At 34.6% G+C, this 27,307-nt stretch overlaps 1 protein-coding gene across 6 annotated transcripts in view; it reads left to right on the forward strand.

Moving 5' to 3' along the window:
• Positions 1 to 27,307, forward strand: part of Magi2 (membrane associated guanylate kinase, WW and PDZ domain containing 2) — a 1,413,820-nt gene that overhangs the window by 408,265 nt on the left and 978,248 nt on the right. For all 6 annotated transcript variants that reach the window (XM_074064888.1, XM_074064889.1, XM_074064891.1 and 3 more), the window contains exon 2: positions 23,246 to 23,362. In XM_074064888.1, the coding sequence (XP_073920989.1) occupies positions 23,246 to 23,362 (117 nt within the window). The remainder of the gene's footprint in view (positions 1 to 23,245; positions 23,363 to 27,307) is intronic.

Raw genomic sequence — 27,307 nt, forward strand, 5'->3', positions numbered from 1 at the left:
AAAGCTAATTTTTTTGTTTTTCGTATTTTGTTTTACTAACAAAATGTTAGTTTTGTTTATGTGACAAAAGGCAGCTATTTTACTGATATTAAACAAATAAATCCTACTTTTCAAACACCTTGAGGGACAATTTCACATTTAGGATGATAGAATTAATATATTTTCACTTCTTTTAATTCCAAGTGTTTTATAGAGCAAAACTCAGTTGATGTAAAATTGGAGTTGGTAAATATTACTCAGTTGGTAAATACTTGAGTTTGGAAGAGGAGATGGAGGCAGAGATAGAATGTTGCTACTCTTAAATTTTAGAGTAGCAACCACTTTTTGCAAGAGAATATTGATTAAAAATGACCATGTGTTTGGAGAGTAGATACATTCACAGCAAATACTTTATAGAAAGTATTGCACACTTTTCAATTTATTATGTGTTAAGAAACCTCTGTAGAGATGATCATTTCTCTTGTAATCAACTTAATAGGGACAATTGCGGAACTTTGAATATCTAATAGGTAGCCATTAATGTTTACGTTTAGAATATCACTCAAATTACCCCTCTTCTCTAGACAGCAAAGGAACCTCCTAATTCCTTATTAGGAAATTCGTATTTTTTGAGGTTCATACAACCTAAATAAATAGCAATTAAATCTGGGAAGCTAGTTGTTATTGACATATTATTACCCTTTGTATTTGAAAGTACTGTTGAAGCCCAGCTTTCTACCATGACCAAGGCCAAGGGCGAGTGGTTTCTCATGGACTTGTAGTCGGTGTTAAATTGCTCAGACATGCCTGCTGCCATTTTAGCCATGCTTTAGCTAAGTGACAAATAGGGAGTGAAGGTTTAACTATAACTCCCTATAGAAAAAACCTTCTATACCTTTCACAACTTTATATATAATTTCTTCTTTGCCACAAAAAGTGTGCATTTGTGCTAATAGTGAGCTCGTGACTTCATGAAACATCAATCGCATGAATTTCAAAAGAGAAACTGCAAAAGGGTTTATTGAACTGGGGAGATAAATGGCAAAACTGAGCCTATTTGGCATTTTAAAAGCTGAGAACTTCTTTTAAAAAATACTGGAGTTTGGATAAATGAGGTATAGGCCGTACATCCCTTCACCCTCAATCTGGACACCAGATGGAGTATTCATTGAGATGTGAATTAATTGTAATGATCATTACCTTAGTTTTGAAAGGTCAAGTCTCACCAAACATACCAATATTTATTGTGAAGCAGAAAAAGAAAGAAAAAGAAAGAAGGAAGGGAGGGAAGGCGCCAGGAGGAAACAGAGCTGTCATATAAGATCCTCAGCACTCAGGTATTGTGACAGCTTCATGCAATCCTTGAAGGATTCAATAACATTATGACAGCAAAACTAACAATCTCTATTCAGAGTAGATGTAGGATGCAAGAATTATGACTAAAGTAGTCATGACAGTGTGACTTGATATATCAGAATTTTCCTAATCTTTTGCAGACCAACTCTTTTTAAAAGTAGGATAAAAATTAATAATGAAATAATGGGGAAAATAAATACACACCCCTAGTGATTTTTTTAGGGGTAGTACTGGGGTTTGAATCAGGACCTTACACTTTCTTGCAGGCACCCTACCACTTGAGCCATACTCCAAGCCCTTTTTACTTTAGTTATTTCTCAGATGAGATCTCTCACTTTTTGCCAAAGGCTAAACTTGGACTGTGATCCTCCTACCTATGCCTCCCACATAGCCGGGATGACAGGTGTATACCACCATGCCCAGTTTATTTGTTGAGATGGGTCTTGCTAATTTTTTGCCCAGGCTCACTTGGAACCACGATCCTCCCACTCTCTGGATCACAAATAGTAGTTAAAGGTTTGCTCCACCTCCTCCGCCCAATGATTTTTATTGTAGCATTTATTTTGCTATTAGATTTAAAATTCTCAGACATAAAATCATTTTATCAAATTGATTGAATTGTTTCTTAATCTCAGTTTTGAAGAGTATTAAGCATTTCACCCACCATCACTGACTGAACATGCAGGACCAATGATCAAAAAGACCCAAAGCCCTACTTTATATATGTTAAGTTAGTGAGCAAATGTTGTGCTTTGTGGATGTGATAACAAAGGTACCACTACAATGTTTCTAACAAACTGTATACTGAACACTTCTCATTTAGGCAATGGAAATATATTTTCCAATATTCCTTATGCTCTAATGTAGATTTGAAACATTTAAAGTCCTTGAGTAATCTTCAGAGTTGTCTTGGTTTAGGTATTTTAAAGCTAACTAATTGTACTGTATAGATTAAAGTTTATTTACACATCTTACATAGACATATACATAATTTATACATATTATAAATTTATACATAATTATAATTGTTATAAAAATCATAATATATATTATCAAAGAAAACAAAGAAAAATTCAAAATCAAAATGATTGCTTTAAGTTTAAAGGAAGGTGCCCTTCATTCAAATGACCAAATGGTATAAAACCTTTTGAAAACAGGCTGGATTCCTTGTTTGGATCAACTAAAGTTACATTTTGAAGCAAATTGCTAATTGTCCAGTGTATATCATATGTAGAAGAGTTTTGTGTTCACTATTCTTCCACCTAATCCAGAAACAAAGAAGACCTGGAAAAAGCCAAAAGTTGAGTTTCCACAAATGGAACACATCCTTCAGCTAGGTCTTCTAAACCAGAACTTGTGGTTCACAAATCGATGAAATTTTTTTTTGTGAATTCATGTATTTATCAATTAGTTTATGTCTTTTGTAGTAGCTGTCCCCATTGCTGGAAAATAACTTGTTACAGTAAACAAGATAACTCAACAAAGCACTATGAAATGTCATAGTGATTCCAGATTTTAGAAAAGTTATTAAGTTTCTTCTTTGGCTACAACTAATTAATAAGAATGACTGACAAAAATTCCTACCTTCTTGCCCACATGTTTACTACTTTGCTTGATGAATTTTTTTTAGAAACTCTTACCTTTAACTAATGTCCTTTGTGGAAGTTTAATTTTAGTAATATATCCTCTAAAAGCTACAGATGGCACACTTCAACTTCATGACTTTTATATATTTTAAATTTTTTAACACCTAAGACTAAATTGATAGTTAAGAAATAAATTTAAGCCAGATGACCTAATCTCAGAATTGATAATGTGTTGATTGAAACCAAGTAAATGGTAGTTTGTTTAACCTATGTTGTTTTTAAGCATCTATATAGCATATATGCCAGTTTATGTATATTTATATACCACAAATAATTCCATAAGTCACCAATTTTTCTTCATGATGATTCATCAGAACAAAATCTGTTTATTTTTATTTCATATAATAAAATATATTTTGGTTGGGGGTAATGTGATAAATTTGATGCCAAAATTTTCTGGTACAATCTGCCTATATGGTAATATGTGTTATATAGATTTCGAATATTGCATGATTATATTGAAGATAGTAAAGATTATTTTTATTTTCTATTTTTTAATTGTTAAAAATGAATTTTTAATGACAGATCTATAGCAATTACATTTAACAGCAGAAAATAAAACTCAAGAAACTCAGTTTTAAATCATCATATTTTAACTTCAAATAAACTCTTTCTTACAAAACAATTGTGCTTTGATTGTGGAATAAATTTTGTTATTAATAAAAGAAACTAAATATACACTTAACATCAGGAAACCAAAATCAGTCAACATTTTTGATTTATAAATATATCTTTAATCAAGACATAAAATTGGACCAATATAGGTCCAATAAAAATTAAAAGTTGACCTAATTTATAATATTTACCAATTTGCCCTTCATGGTGATGGAAATTTATCTAGCTCTTAACATAAATGCTTTGGACCTTATTTAACATTTAACATAATGTAAAAAATTTTGAGTATTTTTGAGAAATGATGGGATCTTCATATAGTGTCATGTAATTACTAATCTATTGTTTTGGTTCCAAAAATGTTCTGCACTTTCATCCACTTAATTTAGGATTTAGCACACCTATTGAATACCTACTGTCAGGCTTCTCTCATGAAACTTATATACTAAGTAATAATATTGATAGTACACAAATAAACAAGTAAATATGTAGTAAAATTTTATGTATCAGTCAGTGCTCTGTAATAAGTAAGAAAATAGTAAGTGCTATATAAAGGAGAAGGGTGAATGACAAGGATATACAGACAGGGTTTTAGGGAGTGAATTTAGATAGCATGAGAAGTAATACTGGAGCAGATATGAATCAAAAAATGCTCAAAGATAATTCTAAACATCATATTACAAGAATGAGGGATAGATTTATGACAGCTCCTTGACTAGTATCAAGCTTATGAAGAATATGAAGCTAACTTTTAGCATGCTGATAAGGTATGGTTGTTTAGATGAATACAAAAATTACAAATATGAGTGATTTATTGATATTCCTCAATAGCTTCTGAGAACCACTTTTGAAAGTAAGTAGTGATAAGTTCCACATCAGTACTCCAGGCTTTTGCAATTTAATCATGGACTTGTGCCAACAGTATTTGCACACGTTGTCCTTGAGTGTTGTGTATAAATAACTCAAGTTATATGAATTGAAAAAACATCTTCCTAAAATAATTTTTGGGGAACTCTGTTCAGAAGGAGAATTCTAGGTTTTCTTTTCCAATCACTTCACTGCAGCCTGGTCTTAAGGAGAAAACAAGATCAATTGTTTGAGAAGGATATGCCATAATAATGTCATTCCCTTTAATACAGTAGATTCTTTCTCTTTTGTTCTCCACCCAATGTATAATTGAACACTTGCTACATTCATTAATATAGCTTGATTTCTTCCATCTGTTTTCTTATTCTGTTTCTAAATTCACAGTATGCTGAAAAGAAACAAACAAGCAAACAAAACAAAATAAAATACAGAGAACTATGCCTGGGTAGTCTGTCAGTTTCCTATGCCCTTAAAAACAAAGTGAAACAAAATGCTACCTTGTCTCAACAATCCAATATTGGTCAACATTACCACAATTTTCTCAACCTCCCTGCTGGAATTCTTGGCAAAATTGTTGATTCTTCTCTGATTTGATTTGATCCGAATCCATTTCTGTCACCAACTTCTGGATGTAAAATAACAACTTAGCTTTAAATGAAATAAGAAAATAATTTATTCCAAGCCAAATACTAGTGACTATATCCCAGGAACACTGAATCAAGTTACACTAAATGATAAGTTCCACCATACAGAAGTAAAAGATGTTACATGAACTTGTATAGTCACAGAACAAAATAAAAAGTCATAAATCAATGCATTTACCAATTATCAGGTAAGCAGGCTATATAGCAAGGTAGAGAAATTTATTCTGTAGGTTTTAAATTTACACTATAGTGTTCCTAGCTTTAGAGTTGATAGAAGAATTTTATCTAATAATCATGAGGATGTCAGGTCAGAGACAGATAATAGTAGATGGCTCTTGATCTGCAAGGTTCAGTATCTCCACATTCACAATGTCTAGTCAAACAGTCTGCAAATCTTGACTATAGATGTTGCTTCTTGAGAGAACCTCAGTTCACAAACCACTGTCCACCAGGAGTTTCTTTGAGAAATAAACTCAGCATTTTGCAGGTTAGAATAGAATCCACACTTTTAGCAGGATTTCAAGGCCTTTCTTTGGGTCCATGTCCCATGGAAGATGTGACACACTCCCTCACCAGGACTGGCACATTCTCAGAGACATTAACTAGGGAGCCTCCATAAGCAAAATAATGAGGCAGTATTCTGATACATCTATTTAGGGGACAAGCACACTGCTCTTCCTCTTATTACTTTCACATCTCTACTGTGGTGGAGAAATTGCTTGGGAGTATTAAACACAGCAGCTCTATTGTATGAATTTGGGAAAGTTAACTCATCTCAACTAATTTAATCACTTATAAATAAAACATTACCATATTCACTATATGTACTTCTCATGTTGAACAAATATAGTAATAAGTATTAAAAATCTATGAAATAAATACCTAAATATTCTACATACACTAAAGGTGAAAACAGTATTTTGTAATTAGCACTCAGAGAACTTCAAGTAATTTAATTTTATTATTCTGAGCCTCACGTTCTATTTTTTACATTAAAGAATTTGATTTAAAAACCAGCTCTAAAATTATATCCTTTCTCACTTGCAAAGCAGAATTTCCTGACATGAAGCCAGAATGAAAAGAACATAACCATTTCAGGTCATCAAATCTGATTACCAAAAAATTGATAAAGATTGCACATTGGAGGGAGTCTATTGAAAATGGTAAACGTCATCTTTAGCAAATCACATCCCTAAAATAAATCTCTTTCCTTACTGAATTATTTCAAAAATGGGTATTATCAATAAAATTAATGACTGTCTTTTATATTATATTACTCTAAGGGAACTCTCAGTTCCATGGATACTTTATTCTAATAATTGTTAAGTATTAAAATAATTATTAAAATAATTACTTATTTATTGTGGTGCTTAGGAATCAAACCCCTAGTCCTGAACCTACGAAACAAGTGCTCTACCACTGAGCTGTATCCCCAGCCTCATGTTTATTTATTTTATTTATATTCATTTTTTTCACATGTACACACATTGTTTGGGTCATTTCTCCCGCCTGCGCCCCCTCATCCTCTCCCTGGCAACCCACCTCACTTCCAGGCAGAACCTGTTGTGCCCTTATCTCTAATTTTGCTGAAGTGAAGACATAAGCAATAATAAGAAAGACAAAGCACTTTTGCTAGTTGAGATAAGGATAGCTATACAGAGAGATTCCTAGCATTGCTTCCATGTACAAATATTGTTACAACCCAGGTTGATTCATCCCTAACTGACCTTTTCACTCGTTCCTGATCCCCTTCCCATATTGACCTCTATCACTTTAAGGTTTCTTTATTAGTTCCTCTGCAGTGGGGACATCAAATGCTTTCATGTTTTGGGTTTACTACCTATCCCCATACCTCCCATATGTGCTCTCCCCTTGTCATGTGACCCAAGTCCAACCACATTGCTGTATTTGCCCTAGATCTAAAGTCCACATATGAGGGAAAACGTACAATTTTTGACATTCTGAACCTGGCTAACCTCACTCAGAATGATGTTCTCTAATTCCACCCATTTACTTGCGAATGATAAGATTTCATTCTTCTTCATAGTTGAGTAAAATTCCATTGTGTATAAATACCACACTTTCTTGATCCATTCGTCAGTGGTGGGGCATCTTGGTTGTTTCCATAACTTGGCTATTGTGAACAGAACTGCAATAAACATGGGTGTGCAGGTGCCTTTGGAATAACCTGTGTCACATTCCTTTGGGTATATCCCCAGGATTGGGATTACTGGATCATAGGCAGATCTATGTTTAGATTTTTAAGAAGCCTCCAAATTTTTTTCCAGAGTAATTGCAATAGCTTGCATTCACACCAACAGTGCACAAGGGTTCCTTTTTCCCCCATATCCTCACCAACAGCTGTGGTTGGTGGTGGTTTTGATGATTCTAACAGGGGTAAACTAGAATCTTAATGTGGTTTTGATTTGCATTTTATTTGCATTTCCTTTATGGCTAGAGATGGTGAGCATTTTTTCATGTGTTTTTTGGCCATTTGAATTTCTTCTTTTGAAAGAGTTCTGTTTAGTTCAGTTGCCCATTTCTTTATTGGTTCATTGATTTTGGGAGTTTCTTAAGTTCCCTGCATATTCTGGTTATCAGCCCTTCGTCTGATGCATAGCTGGCAAATATTTTCTCCCACTCTGTGGGTGGCCTCTTCAGTTTAGAGACCATTTCTTTTGTTGTGCAGAAGCTTTTTAATCTTATGAAGTCCCATTTGTCCATTCTTTCTCTGAGTTGGTGGGATGGTGGGGTTCTATTGAGGAAGTCCATGCCTATACTATTACTTCTGGAGTGTTTCCTGCTCTTTCCTGTACCAACTTCAGAGTTTCAGGTCTGGTATTAATATCCTTGATCCATTTTGAGTTGACACTAGTACAGGGTGATGGACATGGATCTAGTTTCAATTTCTTGCAGTCAGGTAACCACTTTTCCCAGCAACATTTGTTGAAGAGGCTGTCTTTTCTCCATCATATGTTTTTGGTACCTTTGTCAAAAATGAGGAGAGTACAGTTGTGTGGTTTCATTTCCTGGTCCTCTATTCTGTTCCACTGGTCTGCATGTCTGTTTTTGTGTCAGTACCATGCTGCTTTTATTGCTATTGCTTTGTAATATAGTTTGAAATCAGGTATTGTGATACCTCCAGCATTGCTCTTTTTTTAAGTATTGCCTTGGCTATTTGCAGTCTCTTGCATTTCCAAATGAAGTTTAGGGTGTATTTTTCAATCTCTGTGATGCAAGTCATTGGGATTTTGATGGGAATTGTATTAAACATGTAGATTGCTTTCGGTACTATAGCCATTTTTACTATGTTGATTCTACCGATCCATGAGCACGGGAGATCTTTCCATCTTCTGTAGTCTTCCTCGATCTGTTTCTTCAGGGCTTTGTAATTCTCCTTGTAGAGGACATTTGCATAGTTTGTTAAGTTTACTCCTAGGTATTTGATTTTTTTTGAGGCTATTGTAAATGGAATTGTTTCCATATATTCCTTCTCAGTTTGATTGTTGTTGGTGTATAGAAAAGCTAATGATTTTTGTAAGTTGATTTTGTATCCTGCCACCTTGCTAAAGCTGTTTATGGTGTCTAGGAGTTTTTGGGTAGTTTTTTGGGGTCTTTAAGGTATAGGATCATATGGTCTACAAATAGGATATTTTGACAGTTTCTTTACCTATTTGTATTCCTTTTATTTCTTTTTCTTGCCTAATTGCTCTGGCTAGGAATTCCATTACTATGTTGAATAGGAGTGGGGATAGTGGCACCCTTGTCTCATTCCTGATTTTAGGGGAAATGGTTTCAATTTTTCACCATTAAGTATCATGTTGTCTATAGGTTTGCATATATAGCCATTACAATGTTGAGGTACTTTCTTCTATTCCTGGTTTTCTTAGAGGTTTTATCATGAAGTTTTGTTAGATCTTGTCAAAGGCTTTTTCTGCATCTATTGAGATGATCAAGTGGTTTTTGTCTTTGCTTCCGTTAATGTGCTGAATTACACTTATAAATTTGCATATGCTGAACCACCCCTGCATCCCTGGGATGAAGCCATCTTCATCATGGTGGATGATCTTTCTGATTTTTTGTTGGATTCAGTTTGCCATTATTTTATTGGATTCAGTTTGCCATTATTTTATTAAGGATTTTTGCATTGATGTTAATTAAGGAAATTGGCCTATAGTTCTCCTTTTTGGAGGTGTCTTTGTCTGGCTTGGGGATAAGAGTAATATTGGGTTCATAAAATGAGTTAGGCAGTGTTCCTTCCCTTTCTTTTTCATGGAAAAGTTTAAGGAGAGTTGGTATTTGCTCTTCTTTAAAGGTCTGACAGAATTCAGCAGTGAATCCTTCAGATCCTGGACTTTTCTTTTTGGAGACTTGTAATAGCTGCTACAGTTTCCATTTGTGTTATTCATCTATTCAGGTGATTAATATCCTCTTGGCTCAGATTTGGATGATCATAAGTATTTAGAAATCTGTCCAATTCTTCAAAAATTTCAAATTTATTAGAATGTAGGCTCTCAAAGTAGTCTATGATGATTTCTTGGATTTCTGTGGTGTTTGTTGCTATCTCCCCATTTGCATTTCTGATTTTACTGATTTAGGTTTTTTCTCTCCTCATTTTAGTCAGGTTTGCCAGGGGTCTGTCAATCTTATTTATTTTTTCAAAAAACCAGCTTTTTGTTTCACTTATTCTTTGTATTTTTGTTTTTGTTTTTGTTTCTGTTTTATTGATTTCAGATCTTATTTTTATTATTTCTTTCCTTCTGCTTGTTTTGGGATTTTCTTGTTCTTGTTTTTCTAGGAGTTTGAGATGTAGCATTAGGTCATTGATTTGAGATCTTTTTGACCTTTTAATATATGCACTCATGGCTTTAAACTTCCCTCTTAGGACTGCCTTTGCTCTGTCCCATAGGCTCTGGTAGGTTGTGTTTTCATTTTCATTAACTTCCAGGAAACTTTTTATTTCCTCTTTTTTTCATCAATGACCCATTGATCATTGAGCAATGTGTTTTTCAGCTTCCAATTGTTTACATGGTGTTTACTGCTGTTTTTGTTGTTGAGTTCTAGTTTTAATGCATTTTGATCAGATAGAACAATGGGATTATTTCTATTTTCTTATATTTGCTGAGGCTTGCTTTGTGTCCTAAGATAAGATCAATTTTTGAGAAGTTTCCATTAGCTGCTGAGAAGAATGTGTATGGTGCAGAAATTGAATGAAATATTCTGTAGACATCATCTAGGTCCATTTGATCTATGGTGTGATTTAGTTCTAGAATTTGTTTATTGAGTTTTGTGTTTGTATGACTTATCTATTGGTGATAGGGGTTATTAAAGTCTCCCACTACCACTGTGTTGGAGTCCATATATGTTTTTAGGTCCACCAGAGTATGTTTGATGAAATTGGGTGCATTGACGTTAGGTGCATATAGGTTGATAATTGTTATTTCCTTTTGGTGTATTTCCCCTTTTATTACTATGGAGTGTTCTTCTTTATCTCTTTTGATCAATGTATGTTTGAAGTCTGTTTTGTCCTAGATAAGTTTGCTACCTCTGCTTGTTTTCGGGGGCCATTGACTTGGTAATTCTTCTTCCAGCCTTTCACCCTCAGCCAGTGCTTGTTTCTGTCGATGAGGTGGGTCTCCTGTAAGCAGCAGATTTTTGGATCTTTCTTTTTAATCCAGTTTGCCAAGTGATGTATTTTGATGGGGGAATTAAGTCTGTTAATATTCAGTGTTAGTATTGATAGGTATGTGGTGATTCCTGTCACTTAGTTGTCTTTATTGTTTAAGGGTTTGATTGTGTGCAGCTGAATCAATGTTACTCTCTGCTTTCTTGCTTTTTCTTCTCCTGTGGTTTTGTTTTGCCAGCCCTTTCATGGTTTTATTTCATTTCACTTTCTCTGTGCAGAATTCCTTGAGGAATCTTTTTTGGTGGTGGTTTGGTGGTCATATATTGTTTTAGTTTCTGCTTATCATGGAAGACTTTTTTTTCTGTATCTATTTTGAATGGAAGTTTTGCTGGGTAGAGTATCTTAGAGTTGAAGTTATTTTTATCCAGTGCCCGGAAGACCTCACTCCATGCTCGTTTTACTTTTAAGGTTTCCATTGAGAAATCTGCTGTGATTTTGATGGGTTCACCTTTGTTATTTGTTCTTTCTCTCTTACAGCCTTCAGTATTCTTTCTCTATTCTCTGTGCTTATTCTTTTAATGATACTATGTCGTGGGGTAGTTCTGCTTTCATCAAGTCTGTTTGGTATTCTGGAGGCTTCCTGTATCTGAATGGGCATAGTTTTATCCAGATTTGGGAAATTTTCTGTTATTACTTTGTTGAATATATTATGAATTCCTTTTGCTTCCACCTCTTCTTTTTCTTCAATATCCATAATTCTCAGGTTTGGTCTTTTGATGGATTTGGTGAGTTCTTGCATATTCCTTTCACAGGACTTGAGTTATCTCACTACTAGTTCTTCAGTTTTTCCTTTAATTACCATTTCAACTTCAAGTTCTGAGATTCTGTCTTCTGCTTGTTCTATTCTGCTGGAATGGCCTTCCATTTTGTTTTGTGTTTCTGTTTCATTCTTTTTTCTGAGGCTTTCCATATCATGGATCACTTCCTCTTTAATATTGTCAAATTTTGGCCTTAATTCACTTATCTTTCTATATATGGTGTTTTCTGTTTCACTTTGGTGTTTACTTAGGGCTCCTATGATTCCATTTGTTTGTTTTTGTGTTGTCTCATATTCTTTATTTTTGTTGTCTTGGAATTTCTTGAGTGCCTCTTGTACATTTTGGTTGACCATGTCTAGTAACATCTCTATGAAATTCTCATGATTACTTTCAGGATTTCTTCTTTCAGGTAGTTCTTGTGGGCTTTGTTGGGTTCCTTGGTATAGTTTAACTTTTTTTGTTGGAGTCTGGATCTGGATATCCATTTTCTTCATTTCCCTCTGTATCCTGTACTAATTTATTTTGGGGGGGAGGATGGTTTCCATCCTTTTTTTTGTCTTTCCATCATTCCACTAGTACTGTTTCTGTCCCTCATCTATGTGTAATTTAGTATTAGCTAACTTACAATAGTAAAATTAACAAAACCAAGAAAGAAGGAGAAAAAAATGGAGAACAGTAGAATTTCAGTCTTAGTAGTTCTGGTGTTACTCCTTTAGCATCAAGTCCTTTTTGTTTGTGTCCCCTAGGCAGGTTTGGAGCTAGCATCTGGTGATGCTGGAGCCCTCCTGTGGTAGGCAGCAGCCTGTGTGTCCAGGCAGGCTGGCAGGAGGGCAGCATCCTAGTGGGCCAGAGGGTGGGGTCCTGCAGGGTGACGAGCAGCTGCCTGGCTGAGTAGCTGGCAGTGGGCCGGCGTGTGGCAGCTAGTTGGGCTCATGGGGCAGTGGTCTGGCAGGCCAGTGGATGGTGGCAGCATGCTGGTGGTGGCCCACCTGCTCTTTCAGTGTTTGGTTTGAAGAACCCTTCCATGGGCTGGGAGTTCAGGGTGCTGAAGTTTCAGCTCTCCCTGGTGCTTTACCTCAGCCAAGTGTATCTCCAGCATCTCAGCAAGGCCCCTGATTCCCAGAGCTGCATCTGTGTCCCAGTCACCATTTTGGATGCTCCTCCTCTCCACTCCTAACCTCATCCTCATTCTGAGGAATTTTTTATTACAATACCAAGAGTTCCCACCATGGTTGTAGAGCTTGGAGTGCTCTATTCTACTATGAAAACAGGATTTTCACGGTTTAGAATCTATCAGACTAACTTGCAACTTTAGCCCTCATCTTTCCCCTTCTAACCCCACACACACATATCCCACACTTCCCAGAAGCAATTTAATGCACAGTAATGTACAACACTGTGTTTTCAACATAGCATGAATAAGGTACTTCAGGTGTCCAACTGATTAATATACTTATAGATGAACCAAGGTTTTGACTATATTATATAACATCATTTTATGGGAAAGAAATCTGCATTCCAAAGTAATCCTTTGGAACACATTTCTAATTATTTGAAGTCAGCCCTACAGCAGTTCAAATCATGTGCCTAGAACTGTTATTACATTATTAGTAGTGACCCATAATGACACAATTTATGAAGGATATATTAGTCCATTCCTCCTAACAAGTTTTGAAAGGGAATTTCTTTGTATTTTCATTACAAAATGAACTCACAAAAAGCTGTGGTTTCTTCTTAGTTGATTGTACAAAATGGTCTATGTCATGATACTTTGCAGCATGAAACCATTTGAAGCAGACCATCTATTGTACTCAATCATGTGGTAGTTTCTAAAGTTGCAGCAGGTTGGCAATATTTTTTAAATGAAAGAATTGACTTTGCTTTATAGTTAACATGAAACATGAAATATATCAAATGCTTACAAATCTTACTCTACAAATCTCCATCAATTGTGCTCATAACAAGTATCACATTTTTAAAAATATATACTTTCAGTTGACTTGGGGATAATAATTTTCATAAAATGAAGTAAAAGGATCACTACTTACGTAACACTTATTTTCACTTTTAGATTTATGAATGAAGACATTTCAGAAGTACAAAAAATGTGAATAGTTTGTTTTATGCTTTTTTATTAATATGGGTAAATTCTTAAATTGTATTTTCCAAGAACAAAAACAAGTGAGATATTTTTATCACTCCATTTTAAAAATCTTTAAACTTTGGAATAAAATTAGAGACAGCAAGCAAGACTCAAAAAGAAAAAATCTTTCCTGTTGAATAGTCTAGGTATTTTAAAGAACAATATTTTTCCTTCACATTATTGATCCTAGTAAAATTTTATACAAAAACCTTAGAACTTTGATATTTACTGACATGATGGTTTCAAGTCCATTGATAGCTATCCTAAGAGATTATATTCCCCTTTTAAAATTTAGAGAATGGTGTGTGTCTCTGGTTTTTAAGAGTAGATTGAATTCAGACAAGATTATGTCCCTTCTTGCCTATCTATGTTTTTCTTTCATTATGCTCAGTTTGTTGTAACATCTACTTCTTTTAAATGATAACCAATTTTTAAGAGTTGAGGGAAATCAAAGACATTAATTCTTAGGCTAAATTAGCCATCTTGGGACATTATTGAAAATTTAGATACCCTGTGGTTTGTTTCCCACTTTGTGCCCATCCTTCAGCTAACCTGATGGTAAAGTCTTAGGTAATACACACACAGCACTTAGTGTAATGCCTGGAGTATACCAAGAGTTCATTCCCTCTTCTCCATGGGAGCCAATATCACAACTATAGAAACATCTCTAACATTTTGAGAACAAAGTGAACATAGAAAATTAAAACTCATTAATAAGATCCTAGCTGTACAATAGTGGGGGGAAGAAAAAAATGAAAAGCTATTTTCAGAAGCACTAGATAATAATATAAGCTAATAATATTTATTTCAGTCATTTTCTGTGAAGCAGCAGTTATTTTCCCTAGTTTTGAATCTTCTAATGATCTGCAACTGCTTAATACATTTTGTTATCTTACTAGTGCATTTCTAATACAAATATGCAATGCTACTAAATTTTTGAAGAAAAAAACAATACACAAGGATATTAAAGTGTGATCATAAAAGAGACTAGCTGCCCTAACAGGGCAAAATATTAAAATGGTACAAATTGTCATACAACTAATAAATGTTTCCAGTTACAGAAAAATAATTACCTATGATATTTCTACTGAATTTTACATATCTTTTTCATATGTTGCTACTTAAAATAGGAAAAAAGGAATTATTTAGAGAAGAACATTTTTACTGGCTTGTAATTTATAGAATGACCTGTATAGATCAAATTCATTCAGTGATGTGGTGTAGCTCTCTAGTCAACTGAAAATGGGATGAGTCTCTAGATTACCAGAAACCAAAGACAATTTTCCACCTAAAATGGGGCTGGAAACCAGATTAGATATGTCTGTCACCTATTTTGTGGTCGTAGACCTTAACTGAACCGACAACTTTTCTGTGATTTATTTGTCCATCTTTGAGATAAGCCAAGCAGAAACTATTTTTGAAAAAGGAACTTATCGACATAGTTCTATAGTACTTTCCTATTGTCTATTCTTTATCTTTCACGTGATCCAAGAAATTTACATAAAAAGCATTTGCAGTTACTCATGGGAATATTTTAAGGAATATAAAGAGATCTTTCTTCTTTTCTTCTAATTTCCTGCAGATTGCTTTGTTGTCTATTTTGGTACTTATTTGACAAAGACAATGCTTCAAATCAACTTTCTGTTGATGATCTCAACTTCAATTTTCTGTTGATTCTCAACTTCTGAATTTTCTGAAAAATTCAGAAAATAGAAAATAATATTGAAGGGAGATTACTCATGATTTTATTTTTATGGGTTATCTCTAATTTACTATAAATAAACTAATGAAATAATTTGGTTTTCTGATTACCCAAAAAAGATCCCAAACTATAAAACACACTCAGTAAATATTTCATATGGACTGGTGGAGAGGCTCAAATGGTAGAGTGCCTGCCTAACAAGCATGAGGCCCTGAGTTCAAACCTCTGTACCTCCAAAAAAAATATTTCATATGGAAACATAGAATTTAAATTTAAAAGAGACCTTATTTGGTCCTATCTTTAGTGTTATGAATTAAATATTTATCTGCACCCACCCAGAATTCATATGTTAAAGTCCTAACCCTAATTCTATGGGTCTTTTGGTAGGTAATTAGATTATGTGGATGAAGCTCTAGTGCATGGGATTAGTACCTTTACAAGAAGGAAAGTGATTTCTCTGTTGGCCATGTGAGAATATAATGAGAGGAGGACTATCTGCAACCCATGAAGGAAACCCTCACCAGATACTAAATCTGATATCTGGATCTTGGACTTCCAGTTTTCAAAACAATGAGAAATAGATTCTTATGGTTTAAGGAATCCAGTCTATGTAGTCTGTGGTAACAGTCTGAACAGACTAAAATGCCTACCTTTTATAAATGAGAAAAATATGATCCAGAAATGATTTGTACAAGAACACCAATGAGATATGTGTTGAAGTGGTAACTAAAACTCAGTTTCCTGATTCAAAATCTAGCATTCTTTCTATTATAGATTTTGTAATTTATTTATTCAACAAATAATTCAAGATTTTGTATGTTTAAAAGCTTTTGCTTTGGAGTTTGAGGTGAGAGGTGGGGAGAAGGGATAATATGAATAGGAAATACTCTGTCCTGTGGAGTTTACAGTTTAGTGGAAAATATAAAGCTGACCAAGCAATTACTATATGGCTTATTAGAATGCAGAGTCTTAACAGAGGTGACCTGGATTTGGAAACTCAGAGGAAGGAGAAGACTTCTAGACCAAGGATCTTAAGGAAGGCCAAGAAGAAGATGATTTTAAGTTGATAGATGGATAGAAATTCTCTAGACAGTGTCAAGGGAAGAGGCCTTCTGATCCATGAAGTTTCTTTAGTTGTAAACAGCTAAGGGAAAGTTGGAGATGCTGCCCAGAAAAATACAAGAACAGGGCAATTCTATATGTCCAAGAAGCAGAAACAATAGATAATCTTTTCATGGTGCCACTTTCAAGGTGAATGAACATGTATTCATGGCCTTTGGTTACTGTATTTATAAAGCCACCTCCTGGGAGAAGAATTTTGATTGAGTGAGGGCAGGAGAGCTTGGACTTTGGGCAAGATAGAGCTACTCAAAAACGGGGAACCAGTGTACTGTTAACAATAGAAGGCAGTACAAAATAAAGTAAAAAGGTAAGGCATGAACAAGAAAACATCACATGCCAACTTCAGCATTGTGTAAAATGTGAATTAAAAAAATGAGGCAAAGAGAAAGAACAGTAAGTAAGGTGGTTAGAGTATTAGAGTAGTTTGGTCTGGCTGAAGCACAGGATGAATAAATGGTATCAGAATGAGTTACATTCCTATTCCAATCATCCACACCTTATACCCCACTACCAGCATACCATCCCAGTGAGTGAACTGTTCTTGATTTATACTGAAGTATTTACAAGACACATGTTTATTTCAGAAGTAGTTGACTTAAGGAAAGGAAAAATATAAGCCTATGCCCAAGAGCTGGGGGTGCGGGGGATGTGGAGAGAAGAAGTGTTGGTTTATTCTGTCCAGTTACTAGAACAACGTTGTAAAAGTTGGTGCATTTCTCCCTCAAATTTAAAAAGAATATTTGGTTTTAGCAATAAGACTGAGACTAACACATTGTCTTAAGTAATGTGTCAAGTAGTTTCTGCCCAAGAAGCATCTTCTCCCTTTGGTTCCTTAATTAGCATGTTCAAGTAGTAGAGAGGATAAAATGGTCAACTAGGAATACTCCTGAGAATGATGCGAGTATTAAGCCCACCAGTTTCAAGTGCTAACATTTACGGTTTTCTCCCCAAATAGTCCATAGGTCTTCACCTATGGACTCTTCACTCTCACTCCCATCTTTTCTGTGAACCTTATACCAAATAATTTATGTATTTCAATTTCCCCATTTATAAGTAGAAGAGTTTGAAGTAAATTCTTTCCTAAGGCTTATTCTTCTTCTTTTGTTTTTTGGTAGAACTGGGGTTTGAACTCAGGGCCTCATGCTTGCTTAGCAGATACTCAAAAACTTGAGCCACTCGGCCAGCCCCCTAAGGCTTCTTCTTAAGTTTTGCTTTGAAGTCAAGTTCAAAAGCCATCTTATGGTCATGCTGAGCAAAGACTTCACTGCTTTGGACTAAGAAGTTTTGTCTTTAGATTGCAGAGTATGCAAGTTTCTTTAGAGTTGTAGGTTTCAGATTCTTCCCTGCCTTTTCTCATTACCTGAAAAATGTGACTGAGAATGGTAGTTAATTGTTTAATCAACAGTTTTTTTCATGAGGAAAATGAAAGCTTTTTACAATAGGTAAATAAAATAATTTAAGAGGATTCCAAGATGGCAGCTAGACGGAGGAAGCAGAAAGCGGGCCTCATATAGTGAAATCTTGGAGAGACGCTGGAGACACACTTTGCAGGCAAAACCACTGAGAAGAGGAAAAACTTTGACCCCTCCACACCTCCAGCTGGGGCAGAGAATCTCCACTTCACGTTAAACAGAGAAACAAGGAGGGTCCCCCAGGCTGCCAGTTGCCCACACCCAGATGGCTTGGGAAGACGTGGACAAGGTGAGCTTCATGGTACCGAGGTACTCCCACAGACAACCCTGGGCCAGAGCAGCATAGCCCCCTGGACAGACTGATCTCCACCCGAGGAAAAAAGAGAAACTGACTAATAAGCAATAAGAACAATAAAGACACAGGGGAAAGAGGGTGGAGTGCACTGAGTGCCGAAGATTGGGGGAAGGGAATCCTTCCCGGAACTGTAAATAAACAAGCCAGGCATGCCATAGAGTCTCCAGTGGGAGCGGGGGTGTGCACCCAGCAACCAGGAGTGGGAAAGCTTGTGAGAGTGGCAGAGGGAGGAAAACTCCACAGGAGAGAGGGGAAGACCCACTTCTCATGTGAGCTGTAAACAAACATGGTGGCTGGCAGGAGCAGCAGCACCTTCCAGTAATCAGGAGCAGGAAAGCTTGTAAAAGTGGCAGTGGGAAGAAAACTGCACAGGAGAGGGGGGAAAACCCACTTCCCACATGAACTGTAAATAAACACATAGGCCTGAGAAAGTGGATGCAGTGTCACCTTCCCCAGTGTGCTTGGAAAGGGGAAAGCTTGTAGCAGAGGTGCACAGGAAAACTCTGGGTAAACAAAGCCTGCAGGGCCAGGTGAGTGCTAAGTTCACCCAAGAGATCTGCATAAATAATGCCTCCAGCAACAGCAGGCTGATAGCAGTGGGCAGGCAAGCCACAGCTGCAGATACCATTCTCAGAACTGTCTCCAGACTCTTTTTTTTTTCCTTTCCTTTTCTCCCTACCTTTCATGAGAGAACAACAAATTACACCTGCATGCTGAAAAACTTACTGAAACTGTATTGCATTTGAACTTGGGACACTTGGTGGGGTTTTTGTGTGTGTCTGTGTGTAGTTTTGTTTTACTTTATGTGTCCCCTTTGATGAGAAAACTAGAGAACAACATCTGAGGCATCATCTCCAGGATTGGAGACTGAGACAGAAACCTAAATTATTAAGACTGAAACTTCATTGCATTTGAACTTGGAGGTTTTTGGTTTTTTGTTTTTTGTTAAATTTTCTATTTTTCATTTTGGTTTATTTTAATTATATATATATATATATTTCTTTCATTTACTTATTTTTTATTTTTATTCTTATCTTTTTTTTTTATTTTTTATTTTCAATCCTCTCTCTGTCTCTCTAATGCCTGTTCAGCTTACTGTCAATTAGTACACTAACGCTCCCTGTTTATACCTTTGAAACTTTCTTGTCTGATTCCTTGTTCTGTTTTCTCCTGCTTGTCTGTTTATTTGTTTTTCCCTTTTCTTTAACTTCTTGCTTTCCATCTCCTCTCACCCTTCCATTCTAAACGCACAGGAAATCAATGTGAGTTAATGCCCTGTATAGCTATCCTTATCTCAACCAGCAAAAACCCTTGTTCCTTCCTATTATTGCTTATACTCTCTCTACAACAAAATTAGAAATAAGGGCAAAATAGTTTCTGCTGGGTATTGAGGGGGTGGGGGGAGAGAGAGTGGGGGATAAGGGAGGGGGTGGGGGCAGGGTGGAGAAATGACCCAAGCCTTGTATGCACATATTAATAATAAAACAATATAAATAAATAAATAAATAAAATAATTTAGTAGTAATTAACATACAATAGTAAAAGTGAGCCCCTGAATTCTTTTGAAGAGAAGAGTACCAATGGCTAAAGCATGGAATGAGATAGTGAACTTGATAGCTCTCTGTTTGACAGAATGATGATAATACATCCTATAAGTTACCAAATCTAAGAATCACCAAGAAATGGTAGAAATTGTAAGAAGGAAACCAAATGTTATAATTATAGCAAATAAGGAAGGAGACTTTATTTTAACAATAAATAACATTTGTTCTGCACTATGTGGAATTCTATTTTTTTTTTTTTTGCTTAATTTAAAATACTAACTTAAAACATGTGATGAAGTTTTCTTGAGATCCAGGCTCTGTTTTTCAACTCAGTTGCTGCCCAATATCTGTTGCTTCATTGCTCTCAATTGAAGTTTTTAATCAAGGATTGATATGCTTGTGTGGGTACATTATGTGTATAGAATGTGCATACATATATGGGAACCTATACACATGTATCAACTAGGATAATTTATAGTTTCTCAACCATGTTAGTTTTAAAAGAATACACAACCATAACAGTTGTAAAAATGAATATTTACTATTTCTCATATCACAAGAAATCTTGATTCATGTAGTTGATCCTGTTATTTTTAGTTGCCTAGTAAAGCCATCAGAGACCCAGATGTTTCTAACTTCTATTCCAGTGTTTATCATTGGCATGTTGTTTTTTTTGCCCTGTTCTTGTCACTTTGGTCATAATATGTCTGCTACATCTCAGAAATCATACCCAGTTCAGAAAATAAAGAAATCTTCCCTTCTGAGTTCTCTCTTAATGGCCAGAATGCAGCTTCTAGAAGCTTCAAGGGCAGCTAGGAAATGGGGGGACTAGATTGAATGACTGTTTTAGACCACTGTGATCCATGTCCTAGGGCTGAGCATGTTTAGGTTCAAAAGTAAATCAGAATTCTCTTAATACAAAAAAAGAGGGGAAATAAAAGTAGATAGGTAACTATCAAGGTTTGCCATAATACAAATCCTGGATGAATAAAATCAACTTGCCTAAATGACATGATGATAAAATTTTAAGGATAATCAAGTATGTGGAAAATGCAAGTAAAAAAAAATCCTTAAAAGGAATTGTCTTTAGGATTTCCCTTAATTTGCAACAACTCATTTTAATTAGTGAAAGAAATTTTATATTAATTCTTGGAAGCTTCAGCAGGTCCTTCCATGGGAAAAAAAATACAACCAGTCACTGAAATGAATGGATAAACTTTTTGTAGTTGTTTTCTTAGGAAGATAAATTTCCAAGTGGACAAATGCTATCTATTTTTAATAGGAGAAACCATTTAACCTGTTAATAGGTTTTCAGGACGAAAATCGTCCTGGACAACAAAATGTAAATTTATCCATATTCTATTAGGGGAGTGATGCTAGCTTACGTTAATGGACAGCATACATCTGTTGTTCTATAGTTGGCATTTTCTTGGGCTGCTGGAAAGCATCTCATCACTTATGTGGCATGTCCCACATAATAGACTAAAAGGAAAAAAGGAAGATGGGACAGCTGCTGAAGAACATGTAGACATAGAACCCAGAAGAAATGACAGCTGAGAACAGTCACAGGCATTCATTACTTTGTTAGTAAAGAATTAACAAAAATAAGCATGTTCTGCTGCTGGGGTGGGGGAGCAGGGAGGAAAAGAAAATTTCAGAATTTCTAAATTTTTAACTACTTCAGTGTGCTGCCAGCAAGCTTAGACACATGGAAGCACAGGGCATTTGAAGATGTAAATAATAGATAGTTGTTGGCATTGGCTGATGGTAGTTTCAAATGACTTTTATTTCTGACTGCTCTTCTTCTCTATTTCCTCTAAATTTTATTTTTTGTTTTAGCTCAATATTCCTAATATGATTGAAAAGATAAGATTCAGGAATTTTTATTTATAATCCTATAGGTATTTTGATTTATAATTCATTCTTTCTAATATGCAAATAGGAAGAGGATTAAGATAAATATTCATAATTTAAATAGTTTTAAATTTGAGAAATTATGTGCAAATATTCTGTATATAATATTTACATGCATCCAATAAACAATATGTTTTCTTTTAATGCTATTGTTTTCCATTATCATACTATATTGGGTGGAAAAATGGAAAAGAGACTGCTCACATATACAAGAAACATTTGTGGAGTAAGACATTTGATAGCTGATTTGGATAAAAATTCTATATTTATATGTATATTACTGTGACTACCCTGTACATTAGGAAGCACCTGACATGGCACGTTTTGAAAACTTCAGAAATATCAGAATACATAACTTAAATTTGTGGAAAAAAGTGTTGTGTTACATATACCCACATAATGCTATTTTATATGAAGATAGTGGTGTAAGTAGATTTATGAAGTGTAATGTTCAAAAGAATTTGAAGAAAATATGATTTAGTGACTATTTGATTTCCCATTTCCTGTAACTTTAATTTTTTGTCCTGACTCAATTTCACTCTTTCCAATATGGAACTAGGAAGGATCTTAAGATAAATATTCATAATTTCATATAGTTGTCTTTAAATAAAAAATTAATCTTTGAAAGATCTACACTTTTCTCACTTACGGCTTAGATTTCTAATTAATTTATAATAGTAAGTAGCCAGAAAATCATTTTTATTGACAATGAAAAAAAAACCCAACACTTTCAATCTCGTTTCTAGTTGAAACTATGTGCACATATCTTATAGGACTGTGAAATTACTTTGATTTATTGCTAAACGGAGCAAAATCATCATTATTTATATAACTGGGTTTTTAAAAAATTTTTATATCATCCTACTTGTCTAAGTCCATTGCAACTTTAATAACTTGAAAATCTCTTCAAACTTTGAAGACATTATGCTAAGTGAAATAAAGCAGTCACAAAACAGGAAATATTATGTATGATTCCACTTATATGCCATAGGTAGAACAATCAAATTCATAGAGACAGAAAGTACAATAGTGGTTACCAAGGCATGGAGAACAGACCAATGGGAATAAATAAATTAAAAGTAGTCTTTTCATCTCTGCAGTGAAATATACTATACACTTTCCATGCTAGCTCAGTAGTAACATCTTTTATCACAATAAAAACTACATTCTAAATGAAAATATGTTAAAGGTGGCTGGATGGTACAGCTCAAGTGGTGGTAGAGTGCCTCTCTAGCAAGTCTAAGACCCTGAGTTCAAGCCATAGTACCACCAAAAATCAATTAATTCATTAATTATAGATACGTGCAAAGCACTGAGCCTGATATTGATGATCTCAGTAAATGTTATCTGACTTGTGGTTATGGCAGTAAATGTTTCAGAAAGTCAAAAGAGCAATCTAAAATAATTGATTTGTAAGTGGGTTCATGAGTATGTTTGTGACAGAATCAAATTACATTCTTAACATATTTTTCAATGTCCTTTACTAAGAAATGTTATTGTTTTAGGAGGAATTGTTGATAAGGACCTCCGTCACTACCTCAACTTACGATTTCAGAAGGGTTCTGTTGACCACGAACTGCAGCAAATCATTCGTGACAACCTCTACCTCCGCACGGTGCCGTGTGAGTACAGTGGACGTTATTTTCTTTCTTAGTACAGAAATGTTCAGCTATATTTCCATTGCTTAAAAGAAAAGTTAAATCACACTGATTTTTTGTGGTGGGCATTTAGAACTGAAAAGTAATTTGAGATGTGGATGTTTTAAGTACAAATTCCTATAACTGCTGTTGCACGGTTTATGGTGAAGCTGTAGATAGAAGAGACTTCCAATTTTCAAGCTACAAAATCTAACTTACACTTTTCAAGGTAGTATTGAGAAATATTGATTCTAGTTCAGACTTTTGACGATTCAGAATGAGTCATGATTGAGGGAAAACTTCACTCCAGGAAACATGAAAATGCAAAACAGCTGTTTTGTAACTAGCTATACTCCTCCTGGCATCTCTGGTTTGCAGGGGAGGAATCTCACAAGTGAAAAGGAAAGTACACGTTGAAGAGGAAAGGTACAGTTCTAAACTCTTAAGAAATGGTGATGTTGTCTGTTGGGACAAATTTCTGATATGCAGCCTATAGAATGCCATAAATATCAATTCCTGATTTTCTTTTAAAAGAGAAGAATTGGAAAAGTGATACAATTCACAAATCAACTTTTTAGTCTCTGTTTCAGCTCATTTGACAATCTCAATTAACTTTAGGACAAATAAAGGATTTTTCAACTCAAGTCCTAGATCCTAGATGGCTATCAAAATATACTTTCCTCGTGGAAGATCTTATGACCTCCAAAGACTTTCTACTCTCTCCAGAAATTCTGGTCTATGGGTGTTGTTTCTATGTCAACTTCTTTTATTTTAGTTCTGCTCTAAACTTTAATAAACTCAAAACTGTGAGGTCTGGAGGCATCAAACTAAAGAAAAAAAAACTTGGCTAGTATAAATGAAAAATAAATAAAACAAAAATTGATATCTAGGATGGAACCACTAGCACTGTATAAACCATACAGATGAATGATTATATTAAAATATTAAAAACACACAAATATGTGAAGATGATAGGTATCTACCAGGCCTTTTTAATCTACCCATATTTTCCTATGGGTGGACACTTACCATTATTAATACTGAATGTTCATCAAAATAAAAATGCCAGGACACAACTTTCAGCTCTTCCCAAGTGAGAATGCTTTCTGATTGACATCTTGTTGGTCAAAGTCATACCTTTTCCTGTGTGTTAGTTAAGCGAATAGACTTTTAGACTCTGGCTTTAAAACTTAAAGCTCTTAAACTTGTGAGCTTGACATTAGAGTGGTGAGCAGAAGAAGATGGATTAAAGTAAATGACTGAACTATTTATAAGGTAACGGGTGGATGCACTTTCAAAACCGTGATGTTGTCAGTGCAGCTGTGTGAATTTATCTTTTGTGACATGAAAGAAAAGAGTGCTGAAATACTAAATAAAGAATCCCGACACTTTATTATGCTTAAAAAGCTGAGGGAAAAATATAAGAGGCTGACATCCAGGAATACTTGTAATCCTTGCTAAAGTGATGGCATAAATAAGAAAGTCTTAATTAAATATAAAGACAATAGAAGAAATTTTTGCATTAGTTAATTAACTTCTTAAAGTATCTTTCTTTAGAGAACCAAATAAAGACTATGAAGGAAAAATAAACATAAGAATAAAATAACTAGAGTTGTGTGAGTAAACATAAAGAGTTTCAAGATGTGAATTTTGGTACAAGGTCATAAATTCAATTAGAAATCCTTGAATAGCTGCTATAAAAGACATAATTAGAAACTCAATGAATCTGAATATTATGATGAAACAATTATTCTTTGATTTTTGCAGCCACCATTCCTAATAGTCAATTCCAACAGCAGCATTCACCAGCAGTTCTTTCTTTCACTTGACATAACAGTGAAAAAATGAGATAGAGATGACTCTGATTTATATTATTAAAAATTGCCTTATAGATGAATTAGACCTAGACATCTTCACTCATTATATCTTTTAATGAAGTATGCAAACATTTTCAGAAATTATGAACTAAAAATGTGTCAGTAGAGTGGAAAATCCTACCAGAGCTTAGAAATTTACGTTTATCCAACATATCTATTGACATCAAATATGGAATCACACTTCTTACACACTTCCCTGAATAGTCTTAAACTATTCTCGTTGGTTTTCATGAACCCAGGATAATAAAGGAAAATGAACTCTTAAATAGCACATCTTTGCTTTTATACATGCAGATAGTTATAAAATCATCTCTGGCTTAATCTAGCAATGTCACCAAAAATAGGTCCTTGATAACTATATTGATAAAAATGCAGTCAATTTTTAACTATGCAAGGGTAGATCAATGTTTTTTCACAATATCATACCTAATTGTATAATTGTGCTCCCTCCATAATGTTACTCCACTATCAACAACTAAAAGTAGACATAAAAGAGCTAGGCTTCCTTTGTTCCTTGTGAGTATGAGAGAATTCTGGAGCTAGGAGTCCAGTGATACTCCTATTCTCACACACATATATACATTTGGCCAAATCCAAGTGTATACAGCTTGGTTCCTGTACTTACCTTTAAAGGAAGCATGTGTCTGCCTGCTGGCTAATTTCTGAGCTAACTAGGGAAACGAGAGGGTAAATCCAGGTGTCCGCTAGACTTTATAAATCATACGAAGTCCTATTAATCCATAAGAAGGACTGGCTGTATTAAGCCTTTTCATTTTGTCTCCTCAGAACCTCATCTTAGAACCTAATCACTCAAATCAATGTTTTAAAAAGATATATCTGTCCATACACATGGAAAGAAGACTTAGTCATGAAGGGAAGATTTTTGCACATATAGTAAACATGAGTGCCAGTGTCCACAGACACACACACACACAACACAGAGACACACACACACAGTCTTTGATGAAATTAATTCATTCTTTCAAACCAGATCACAAAGAAAAGATCCTTAGGAACTGACTCTTTTGATATATTCTTTAGGGCATAAGCTGGTTATATGATTCCCATCCATTGCAGAACCGAATTTGTGCCTAAGTATGGGACTTTCAGTTGCTAATTGTACAACCAAAAAGGAGGAAGTAAAGGTTTCTAGAGGAACCTGGTATACTAAAAAGTGAAAGTTAATTGTTTTTAAATAAAGACTCTAGATTAATCTTTCTACTATTAGATTTTAGTCTATATACAATATTTATGTAATTAAACTTCAGAAGAAATGAGTGATGAGGCAAACCTGTTGTATTCTAGAATGTGATAAAGATTAACCAGGAAAAATACACATAGATAAGGGGCTTGAAAGTGTTTAGAACATCTGTCATAGGGAATTTCATTTACCCTGAGACTGTAGAAAAGGCAATTTCAGAAGCACTAAGTTAGCAGCATCTACTTAGAGATTAGGCAGAATTGTTTTATCACAACATGTTAAATGTACAGACTTAAGCCAGTGTGCAATTGTCCCTTCGGTAGTATAAATTCAAAATTATGTGAGGGAAATTAGTGGAATTAATGCTAAAAAATATTGGATTAATTTTCAAATGTTTGAAGGTAAATATTGAGTTTATTTTGGTTTTAATATTCTATTGAGCATAATCATTGCATATATTTATCTCTTGAGTCTAATCAGGCATAATTAAGCTGACTGTGCCTCTTAAATAATCAATGAAATTTATCAATAAAGTTCTAGTCCTTTTAGATTTGATATTTATTAGAAACACAAATTAATTTTTGAGGCAGGTATGAGCATAGAAACAAATTTTGTATCATTTTCCCTATTATATCAGGTGATATGGGGAAGGACTTTGATGACTAATTCTAAAAGTTTCAAAATGAAATGGAAAATAGTTAAAAGTACTTAAAGTACTTTCATAAGACCATACTTTGTTACTTGGTGAAATGGTGATATTGGTAAGTATTTTAAATTTATATGAAGTGGGAAAAAATACTAGTGTATATCAAGTAAAAGAAAAAAAATCAATAAAACTTAAGTCTAAAACTA

Source organism: Castor canadensis, chromosome 2 (assembly GCF_047511655.1).
Source record: "Castor canadensis chromosome 2, mCasCan1.hap1v2, whole genome shotgun sequence".
Lineage (NCBI taxonomy): Eukaryota > Metazoa > Chordata > Mammalia > Rodentia > Castoridae > Castor > Castor canadensis.